Source organism: Thermobia domestica, chromosome 7, assembly GCF_964235325.1.
Source record: "Thermobia domestica chromosome 7, izTheDome1.hap1.1, whole genome shotgun sequence".
NCBI classification, from domain to species: Eukaryota; Metazoa; Arthropoda; class Insecta; order Zygentoma; family Lepismatidae; genus Thermobia; species Thermobia domestica.
Genome location: NC_137460.1, coordinates 242,602,283 through 242,614,464, shown reverse-complemented (window position 1 = coordinate 242,614,464; position 12,182 = coordinate 242,602,283). Strand labels below are relative to the sequence as shown.

The 12,182-nt window shown below is 37.5% G+C and overlaps 1 protein-coding gene and 1 non-coding gene across 4 annotated transcripts in view; both read right to left on the bottom strand.

The window, feature by feature from the left end:
• Positions 1–266: 266 nt before the first annotated feature.
• LOC145690793 (uncharacterized) overlaps positions 267–12,182 on the bottom strand; it is an 89,623-nt gene continuing 77,707 nt past the window's right edge. For all 3 annotated transcript variants that reach the window (XM_081766072.1, XM_081766071.1, XM_081766074.1), the window contains exon 7: positions 267–7,164. In XM_081766072.1, coding sequence (XP_081622198.1) covers positions 5,607–7,164 — 1,558 coding nt within the window. In that variant the 3' untranslated portion in view covers positions 267–5,606. The remainder of the gene's footprint in view (positions 7,165–12,182) is intronic.
• TRNAY-GUA (transfer RNA tyrosine (anticodon GUA)) lies at positions 7,577–7,649 on the bottom strand. Its single transcript has one exon. It is a non-coding gene; the product is annotated as a tRNA-Tyr (tRNA).

The window sequence follows — 12,182 nt, the reverse complement described above, 5'->3', positions numbered from 1 at the left end:
AATGATTCCCCTGGTCTCCAACGCCAAAGGCATCTACGCTATCCCCATAGCCACGAAAGAACTCAACAATCAAACTATTTGGAAAGCCGGTCGTTTAGTGTCCACAATATTTAAGGCTTATCATGAAAAACTGGAAAACAGACCATTTAATGCCTATAATATTTAAGACTTTTTCAAGAAAAACTATTCGGAAAGCAGGCCGTTTAATGCCTACAATATTTAAGGCTTTTCTTGAAAAACTATTTGGAAAGCAGGTCGTTTAATGCTTATATATATATATATATATATATATATATATATATATATATATATATATATATATATATATTATTTATGGGAAACTAATTGGAAAACAGGCTATTTAAAACTTAGAAGATATTATTACCTGAATATTTAAGCATTTAATGAAAGACTATTACGCTAATATCTGCGAAGATAGAGGTTTTGGGAACCACCTATTTAGTAGTTTAACATAATTTTCTAAGTACTTATGGATTACTTTCAAATTCTCGCTATTGTTAATTATCTGCGGTTTCCACTTACATTAAGAAAGTGGTGGGGAAAAACAAAGAAATCCCGTAGCCTAACTCAAGTTGAAGATTACCCATTACAGTGTAGGATGTTCTTACGTTTCAAAGTAGTAATCCACGCATATTTATCAATTAAAAAAAAAAAAAAAAAAAAAAAAGCTTGGAGTACATTTTCAAGTAAAAATAAATTGAAAGCAAAACTCATACCGACTAATGCATACTGTGAAGAACTTTTGGAGCAAATGGTTTAGTTTGGTCTGTTGCAGTACATAAAATTACACGAAGGCCTTCATTTCTAAGAAAAATTGTCCATTGTACTTACTGACAAAATAATATGTATTTTTGTAAGCATCTGTGCATATTCTTTCTCTCTTTTACAATATTTGTAATGAAAATTTATTGTGATGAATCATATATAGAATTTCATCATATATACATAGTAACGAATCACTAATTTTTATGATATAGTTAAGAGCTCTCGATAAATTCCAGTGAATGTTTTTTAAATAAACATTTTTACATAAATACGGAATTAGGGAGGAAATTATTGAATGACTTGTAATACTACAAAATGCAGTTAGGTAAAACGCCCTGTTTTATAACCTGCTGCTTGTGAACATATCGAACACCATTATTAATTTGAAGATTACAGCATTTTACTACATCGAATTAAGTACTTTCAGTAGATTAAAGACAAAATGTAAAAAAGCAAGAACCAAATTTGTGCGCTTACCAATAGCACATGTAAGAAATTTTACCTTGAAATACAGGATAATTCAAAGAAACGGGAAGTTTTGAAAGTTGTGTTGGCAACAGTGGGCGTTTGGTAACACTGATTCCAGCTTGTCAACGACACCCTGCCATTTTGTTATCGTGAATGCTTGGAGTGGTGCGCAACGTGCTTTTGCGATCAAAGCGTTTTACAAGAACAATGACAGTGTGGAGGGGGCACGGAGAGAATTCCGCCGTCATTTTAATTTGGTGAGCCACGATCGTGTTCCATCAGCACATGTACTTAACACATGGATACGTAATTTCGAGAAAACTGGTTCGGCAATGAAAAGGAAAATTCCAGGCCGTGTGCGAACCGTTCGTACACCAGACAATATCCAAGCTCTTCGAGATGCTGTCGTAAGGAGCTCAACTGCAAAATGTCATATTAAAAAAATAAGTCGTACTGTGTGTATTCTAAAATGAGGTTATTGTTACTATAAAATTAGATAAATATATTTTTAAAAATTTTGTTTTCATAAAATTATTTAATTTTCAAAACTTCCATTTTTTTAAAAAATTACCTTTTTATTTTTATCCCCTGAACAAGATCTATTGGATTGGATCAAATGGAATATTGTGACGTTACACTCTGTGTTCAAACACAATTAAGACACTGTTTTGCAAGCATTTTGTATGGTGTTTTACGGTGAATTCCTTTTACTGAGCTACACTTTGGGAAGTATAGTATTCATTTCACTTAATGGTTTGCTGTAAATATTTAAGTCCACACTATTCGAAAAACATCCTTCCACTTTTGAAAAAATACCAATTTGACATAATATATAAAGTATCAAGACACGATTATTACATTTATTTTCGGTTATTATTGTACGACACACAAGATCAATACACTAGCAGAAAATTAAACAATTCTTAATACAGATAAATTTGATTATATTAATTCATAATGTTTTCATTTGTTGACCTACATTGGTCTTAACCGGCACATTATTACCCAAAAGTCTTGGAAATTAAATAATTTTTTTAGCAATGATCACGTAACAGAAATAATAATATTCAAAGTTACAAATTGAAACTTACTTCTTTTCACACCGTTCATCAACAGTTTCTTCTAACCTCATTCTACTTTTCATGATTTTAAGAACCCCATTAGCTGTTTACATGAATCCCTTTTAATTGCTTAATTACTGGAACACACACACACTCCTTTTAATGCATTGATTTTATGGTGATTTCACACAGTGGTCGAAGTGAGACGGTATGCAATACCGCCTCTGGTTTTTCAGTGATCAAGACAATATTTAAATAGCCGGAATGTTGAGTTAAAATTATACTAAAACATACCGCCTCTGCTTTTTTTTTTTTTTTTTTCACTTCGAACACTGATTTCACATATTTAGCATTGCTTTCTTCGAATTACATTTTTACCTGTTTTGATTGTTCGTGACATAACGGAACATAATAAAGATATTGATTGTTTCTACCTGCCTTAGAAAAAAAACAGGAACTGCTTCCAACAAGCAAGCTGACCATGTTTCGTTCAACAGTAACTGCCCAATTTATACATATTACTGTCCATATTGGCTGATTTTACATTTAAGTGATTAGATCTTTCTTGTGTAATGAAAGTACTGAATGTCTTATTGAACGCCTATGTCCGTCTATCTCTCGACAGGTATCAGAGGAAAAAGGATAAGTCAGCGAGAAACTGTTTTCAGTCGTTGATTCAGTGTCCTAAGAATGAGTCAAAACTTCTTTTTCTTTTGACTTTCTATTCAAACTAGAAATGGTAGAAATCAAACATTACCGAATTACAAGGTGATCAACACTTAACAAAAAACGTAATATATAGCTATAGCGGAAGTGGTAGAATTTACTACCATTTCCGGTTTCAATATTGATCTCCACTGCGCTAAAACGATATGAGACAGCCACAAATGGCTTTTTGATACAGGTTCCGAGTCCAAAGAATCTCGACCCCTGTCCCGCTAGCAAGTGGCACAAATATACTATTTCCAGTTTTAACACTAGTGGCCACATATTAAAAATTCCAATTAATAGCGGGAAGCTTTTTTTTCTTTTTAAACAAATATTAATTCAGTGTCGCAGGAATAGATTTTATTTCCGACTTCCTCTCTGTAGAAATATCTGCACAACTTCCAAATTCAATTTAGATTTCTGTAGTTATTTTTTATTTATTTATTTTTATTTTTTATTATTATTTTTTTTTAATGACAGCGTTCCAAAAGCATGCTTCATCTCCGAATTTATCCCTGTATTGTATGGAGGAGTAACAGGTCGACAATTTCTGGTTTCAATATTAAATTTCCATATTTTAGAAATCTACCGTAGTTAGGGTTAGAAATTACATTCCTAGGTTTTCGACACGTATGGCCATGTTAGCCCGTCATACATATGACGGATGACGTATCTCAGCGACCACACTGCCCGGGAAATTGCAGAGAAAGAAAGGAATGGGGAAGGAAGGAAGCCGCATGAGACTCTTATGTTAGGTACAATCCCGTCATTTGCCTGGTGTGAATGAGGAAAATTCAGGAAAAACCTCACTCAGGATGCCAGGCCTGAAAAAACTCTGTTACACCTTTCCAACCGAGTGTGTCCACCGGGAATCGAACCCGGGACTGCTCGCACCAAAAGTGACAGCCTTAGCCACTACGCACCAAAGGCAACAAAAACCTCTACCGTAGTTTTACAATGTGAAACGCAATTCATTTGTTTCAAAGTTCAAAATGGTCTCCTATTCCTTTCATGAAAATAAGAGATTTTGCAGAATATGACTTCTAAAATCGTCGTGTAGGCATAGATGATTTTTCTTTGTTTTATTTTTATTATTACTATTATTATTATTACTAATTAATAGCCATTTCTGTATATTGCGTTCATTGCTGATCCAAATTTAATACCGACTCTTTTATGAAAATACGCAAAATATTAAAAACAATCCTTCCTGCTTTATATTTTGCATTTGTACTTTGTCTATTGTATTTTCTTACCAATAAATGTCTCGGTACACTAGAAGTAGCCTTGGAGTGAAGACGTAAGTCATCGATTCCTTAAATTTTCGTAACATGCTCTGTGCGCCAAATATGATACTTTACCTCTCATAATCTGTACGTGAGAGATAATGGCGACCATCATTTTTGGATTGGTGAGTGCGTTTGACTTTGAAATTTTACGCCCTGATTTAAGTGCCACTTTTGTTTTTCGAATACAAGTGTGGCGCCTGTGCATGCAACTGGATGTTTCAGCCAACAGCTGTAAAAATTAAAACGTGAAGAACTTTACGTATTTCAATTTCAGTTCTACGAATAGATTTCTCAGGACGCCATACGCTATTTGCTAATGTTACCCTTCGCCGACTCTAAACGGGTTGTTCTCTCGGTAAACTACTATAGCGATTATCGATACTCAATGCGTGGCGCTCTCAAGAGGACAAGCGAGAATATTCGATTTTTTAACATTAAAATATTTTTTATATATATGTTATATATATATACACAGGGTGCTTCAAAACAACACCGACAATGTTTGGGAGGTGATTCCTGACACCAAGATAGGATAAAAAGTATAGACCAACCTGGGTACTGGAATCAATCATTTCGGAGTTATAGGCTGCCAACAACGCAAAAAAAAAAAATGAACTTAACAGGGTCATAGCTCCAATACTATGGGACCTACCGTAGTCGGGTCAAGACTTCACTTAGGAACTAGTATTTGCCCTATCCAAAAATACATGTTTCAGGATCCTAAGGTACTCACGCAACAATTTTTACAAAGGGAGTTTGGCTACGGGCATATAATTTGAAGCACTCACCAACTACCTCTATAAAAGTTGTTGCGGAAGTAGCGCAGGATTCTGAAACGTGAATATTTGGATAGAACACACAGTAGTACCTAAGTGAAGTCTTGACCCGACTAAGATAGGTTCCATAGTATTGGAGTTATGGACCTTTAAAGTTCATTTTTTCATGTTTTCGGCAGCTTATAATTCCGAAATGACGGATTTCTGCACCCAGGTTAGTCTATACTTTTTGTCTTATCTTGGTGTCAGGAGTCACCTCCCAAACGATGTCGGTGTTGTTTTGAAACACCCTATATATATGCGTCATAGAGACTACTGTAAATGAGTTTTACCCGAAACCCCACATTATCTAGTTTCGAGATCATACGGATACAAATCTCGTACAGTCGACATATTAAAGTATCTATCCAGTTCAATAATTACTTCGATTACAATTTGCGATATGGATGGTACGTGTGTATTATAAACTTAAAACAAAACAAAACAGTAGCTGCCTCTCTTCGTAATTATGTGACCCCTTACAAATCTAGTACCATCGATCTAGTCAGTATAGGACCTGTCGAAACCGTCTGTGCACTCCTTTCACATGCTTCAATCCTACCAACTAGTTCATTACTTTTACCAGGATTATCTGCGAGCACTAACTGCTCATCAGACGAAATATCACAGCTTTCAAAACCTTGGCTTGAAACGGGAAGACTAGATTTATTAGTTGCATCACTATTCTCACTATCTTCGGAGAGAACACTTTCTTGCACTTGCGATAACTCACGTATACCAATTTCTGAAATCCTGTTTCTCCATGCCGTGCTTGTTTCTTCGATAGCTCTTTGTACTTCGGATTTAGAACAACTTTCTAACTGGGAAGACGAAAAATACCGTTTGACGGCGGCCGATATTCCATGATCTAATAAGTTTCTCTTTAATTTCTCCTCGATAATGCTTACAGCACAATTACTGATACGTTCGCTAGAATCAGAAGAACCATATTTATTAAGAACTTCAAATGCACTGTTCTTAAGCAGCTGCTTAAATGAAGGCGACAGAATGTTAAAAGGCAACGACGGTGTAAGGTCCGATGTTCCGTCAATGAACGGATTACCTTGTACTTCAGTTTCCTCTGGCAACACTCGAGAACACACGTCGGGCAGTGGATCCGAAATGGTAGGCCCCCTCTCTCTAGAAGATACGGAAGATTTCACATCAATTTCCTGTGACGCAGTATTACCTTCCATTTTTAACATAGTTTCATCAATTTTTATAGTTGATGCTATAGTATAACTTTTGTCTTTTGGCAGTGGTAACACTGAAACCTGTTCCCAATGATCAAAGTGGACGATACGGTGTGGATGGTATTGATTAGATTCAGTAGTATTACCCTGTAACAATGGAGTAAGAGAATTTCGCCCCTCAAGACCCTCATGCTCCTCTAAGATCTCTGAATCAACCTTGGACACAGGAAGAAGGTATTTAGTTTCAGTGGAACAATTGTCTGGTTGAACACTTTGGTTAGAAGGTACATTAACTGCTTCATCTGACACTATTGTACATTTGTTATCCTTAGTTTCGGCATTTCTCTCAAGTGAATGCACAGAAATACCTGATAGTAATACGTCCAACTCCTCAAACCTTTTTGAGCCAATTTCAGCCAAATAAAAGTAGTATTTCGTTGGAGTGTCGATAATATTCGTTTCAAAATTTTGACTAGACTTCAAATAGCTTGGATCATGTGGTAATATTGTGGATTCTTCCTTAATCTTCTTCCGACCTGACGAGAGTAAGTTGTATTCTTCACAAGAGTTGATATCTTTTTGTGCTGAAGAACTGCTTACACCAGACACAAGCACCTCCAGTTCCTCGAACTTTCTTGAACCGATTTCAGCCAAGTAATAGTAATATTTAGTAGCATTATCAATAAAACTACTGCTCATTTGAGTCTTATCGGATTTGATTGTTTCCATATCTTGGATAGGACTTGTACTAGCATGATCTGATATCATTGTTGAATTCTTTTGCTTTTCTTCCTCTGCCTTCTTTTGCTTCTTTTCCTTCTTTTTAGCTTTCCTTTCTTTCGAGCTGGAAAAGAGAGAATAATAAAAATATTTTAAGATAAATATCTATGAGGACTTTTATATAAAAATACTATATTTGGGAATCAAAAGTAAATGAAGATCAAAGGACAAATATTGGAAGTAGAAGTACTGCAGAAGCGTGCTTCTAGGGCGAGATTGTTCAATGAAATTTCATATATTATAGCTATTATATGTTTTAATTAGTACATTTTATAAAAATTTAAATTCTCATTTACAATTACTCACTCTTCTGGTGGGAAAAAATGAAATCTTTGTAAGTTTTACGTCCAACGATTATGCTGGCTAGGCTAAAGAAGACGGTGATGATGATAAATGAATGAAATGAAGAAACTGGGAGGAAACGGGAGAACCCTGAGAAAACCCACGCACACGGTGTTTGTCCACCACAAAGTTCTTGGCGCGACCTGGGATCGAACCAAGGACCCCACGCACTACAGGTGAAAGCTCTACCACTGAGCCACCGCGGCCCCTCTGGTGGAATAATTTACTAGCAGATATCACTGATGGAGATAAAACAGCTACATAGAAACAGGGACCTATTTCAAACACAGAGGCTCGTCAAGAAAGTAAATCCCGAAAGTGCCAAAATGGCACGAGAAGTCAAAGCAGGGCACGCTTGCGTAAGAATGGAGGAAGAACACATAGCCATAGCCTGGTGCGAGCGAAATTGTGTGAAATTAATGGTGAGAGAAAAAATGAAATCTTTCAGTTTAACGTCCCACGTTTACACTTGTTAAGCTAAAGGAGGAGATGATTTAAGCGAGTGAATGATGATGGATGAATTAGTGAAATGATAATGTAGGAAGAAATGGTAGTACCATGAGAAAACCCACGAACATGATGTTGTCTACCACAAACTTACTTGGTCGGGGATCGAACCAAGGCGAGCCAGCATTCCATTCTTTAGTGGTGACAGAACTTTGGTACGATAAAAATGGCTGCGCGCATACAATCTCCCGCCGAATGTGGGGTACGCGTGATAATCAGGTTTTTTCATATAAGCTGTCGGTGTCAGAAATCCACCGGCAGTTGTGTGAAGTGTATGAAGCGGATGTCAGAACATGGTACGAGATAATTCACAGCAGGTCTGCCCAATGTGCACGACGAACACCGTAGTAGCCGATCGTCTGTGTTACGCCCGAATTAGTGGAAAATGTGTAGAAGTAATTCTACAGGGCTGGCGGTTGACAATGTCCGAACTCTCATGTCAACTTTCACAGATCTCCTGTTCCTTGCTGAACAAGATCATCACCCAGCGACTGTAGTTCCATAAGATGCATGCACGATGGGTTGCAAAACAACTGACAGACGGGTACATGAAGAAGCGTCTAGTGCCTACTTGGATTTTCCTGCCGCGTTACAAGGAAACTGACCAGTTCCTTGAATACATCTCACTGAAGCCGAAACATGGGTGTCCTACGTGGCGCCAGAAACAAAGCAACAGTCCATGCACTGGCAAAATAGACCGTTAAGAGCAAATTCAAAGACTGCCTGCCGATAGGGTGTCCTCGTCATCCAGAACTTACCCAGGTAGCAGACTTCTTTGACGCAAGCGTACAAAAGCTGGTGCCGCGTTACGAAAAATGCCTCAACAAGGATGGTGCATATGTTGAAAAGTAGAGATGTATCATTAACTACATAGTAATAAAATCAATTTCTTCTGATGTTTGTCTTTCATTTTCCAGTCCATCACAACTCACTTTTTGGATGCACCTCATACCAAACTTATAATATTAGTGTAAAACTAATAAAAATAAAACTTTATATAATTGTATATAAGAGAGCTGTTACAAAAGTTCTAAGCTTAGCAGAACATTCGGATGTATTTACTAAACCTTCATTGAATATTATACCATTTTTTAATCTATTTTTCTGTGTTTTTGCAGGTAAAGAGCTGCTACTGAATGTCTCCATAAGAATGGTTTAACGCTGCATAATACACATCAAGACTGTTAGTACATTAGGCGATAATGCCCCTTTTTACGCTACACTGAAGAAATGGGCAGCTAAATTTAGGAGAGGAAAAAACTGGAACTGAAGATGACCCTTTACCAGGAAGGTCCGTTAAAGCACTAACCCAGAAAAACATTGATGAAGTCCACGGAAGCGTCACAAATGATTGCCAATTAGGCATCAGGCACATTGCTGAGACAGTCGGCTTGTCGACTACAAGCGTTGAGAATATCACTCAGCATATGGGAATTAGAAAATCTCCGAGATCGGTACCCAAAACTTTAAACTTCTGAACAAAAGATGACTAGGTGGAACATTGCAAAGGATCAAGCTTAACTTTCCGGTCAAATCCAGACTCCTTCCTAACTCGATTCATAATAGATGAGACGCAGATCCACCAGTATCAACCTGAGTTAAAACAAAGTTTCAAGCAATTAGAACATCCTTCATCCCCACTCCAAAAGATGGCCAAATTAGTGGCAGCTCTTAGCAAAAAATGTTCTTTGGGATTCAGAGAGTGCGATGGTCATGGTAGAGTATTTTCCAAAGCGGATATTATGGATCCCTGTTACAAAATCTGTGTGATCATATTAGGCACAAGCGTCATGGCAAACTAATAAACAATGTCCTTGTCCATCAGGACTGTCCCCAGTCACAAAAATCCACACGAGTGCCGTAGGTAACATTCTATACTTTTTATTTATTTATTTTTTTGACAAAACCCTCTTTACTAGAGGTATAAAGACACTTGAAGGTTGATGGGCTAACTGCTTTTAATTATCAGAAATTTGGATTCTGTATAACAAAATACATCGAATCCATACCCAAAATTGCTCAGGTTTTTCGCCCATAAAAAAGTACGGTCAGTCGTCCTGGGCTTTCGAAATGTGAACTCTGTTTAACAAAACACATCGAATCCATATTCTGGGGTGCGTACACAGAACTTTTGTGTTTTTGTGCGTGGCTGTGTAATTGTCGAGAGCATGTGAAATTAAGTTGTGTTTAAAAAAATGAATGAAATTTTGAGTTTTACGTCCCACCGTTATGCCGGTTAGGCTAAAGGAGACGGTGATAATGAGGAATGAATGAAATGGTGGAATGAAGAAAGTGGGGGGAAACGGGAGAACCCCGAGAAAACCCACGCACACGGTGTTTGTCCACCACAAAGTTAACTTGGCGGGAGCAGGGTGAAGTTGTGTTTAAAAGTTTGAGCAACAACACAGCATCAAAGTTTGTGTAAAACTTGGCAAATACGCTACTGTTACTTGGGCTTATGGTGTACATTCCCTAGCCAGGGCACAAGTGTTCAGATGGCTGTTGTAAACACTAATTTCACTGACACATTTAACACCTTATAGAGCAATAAATTAAAAACATATTGTGGAATTTCGCATAAGTTATTAATTTGAACAATAGTTTTTTTTTTAACATTTTTTTTTTCATAAAGCGAATTGACCGTAAATACAAGGACAATAAATACGGGTAATCTAAAACTGAAATTAAGTATTCGAATACCTTTACAAACAACTGCAATAAGGGATGTAAAGGTAAAGATTTTGTGAAGCTGTAATAGAAATGGTGATTACGACTGCCCAGAGGAAAAAAAATATTCATGTATAGTAACAAACACGACGGCACACGGTAAGTCACTTTTCTTATGAAATGAAAAAAATGAAATGAAATCTTTAAGTTTTATGTTCAACGGTTATGCTGGCTAGGCTAAAGGAGACGGTGATGATGAGAAATCAATGAAACGGTGGAACGAAGAAAGTGGGACGGAACGGGAGAATCCCGACAAAATCCACGCACACGGTTTTGTCCATTACAAAACTCACTTGTGAGCTGGGATCGAACCAAGGACCGCATGTACCAGAGGTAAACGCTCTATCACTAAGCCATCGCAGCCCCCTACTTTTCTTATGAATATGAGCCCTATGGTTTCTGCAAGTAGGTACCTATTAGGTACTTGAAGTTTTTACACTGTCTAATTAATTAACGCTACTTTTCAGGACTAAGGTTACATACGATGAGACCTACTGTCTGAAGTAGGACCCGAATTATTGCTTGGTTTTAAATCCAAAGAAAGCCCCGAATCAAACCCGGGACCATGCGCACCAGAAGCACGTACCCTAGCTACTTAATCACGAAGGAGCACCTGGAGTTTCACCATATTATTTAAATCATTTTATACTCTTAACTACAAGGGAAATAAATATACGTGGATGATTCAGAAAGTAATGTCTCCAAACCCACTACTTGGCCAATAGTACTGCAAACATTCTCAACTGTTTACCATTGATGCACTGATGTTTAACCTATATAATGTCACATGTTTCACCTTCCTATCTCTTCTCGTTCCAGAGTAATGGTGCAATCCATGCCATCCAGTGGTGACGTCCGGTTGAAACAGAGAGCTGCCATTGAATTTCTGACTGAGGAAGATTGTGCGCCCAGGAACATTCATCGCCGGCGACGAGTCGTGGATACACCATTAGGATCCAGAAACTAAGCGTCAGTCGATGAAGCACCGCCACACGTCCTATCCTAAGCCAAAAATTTCAAAATTGTTCCTTCTGCTGGCAAAGCGTTGTTGACATTCTGCTTCATCCTGCCTATAGTCCGGATCTAGCGCCTTGCAACTTCCGGCTCTTTTCCAAACTTAAGGATCACCTTAAGAGCCAACGCTACAGTTGTGACGCGGAAGTGAAAGCAGCAGTTCAGTAATGGTGTCGCCAGCACCCACCACAATTCTTCGCCGACAGCATGAAAAACCTTGTTTCGCGTTGGTGCTAGTGGGTTGGCCGTAATGGGAACTATGGTGAAAAATGATGAAAGCATTTGTAGCTGACATTACAAACTTTCCACTGATACCTGTATCGGTGCTATCTGTGAAACACAAATAAAGGTATCATCACCTTGGAGGCATTACTTTTTGAATCACCCTCGTATTATCAATCAACTCCTAAGTATTTGAACCAGGATCTCCTGCTTGTGGGGCAGTTCTCCACCAATTGAGCTACTACAGACACTTTTTTTTTTTTTTTTGCT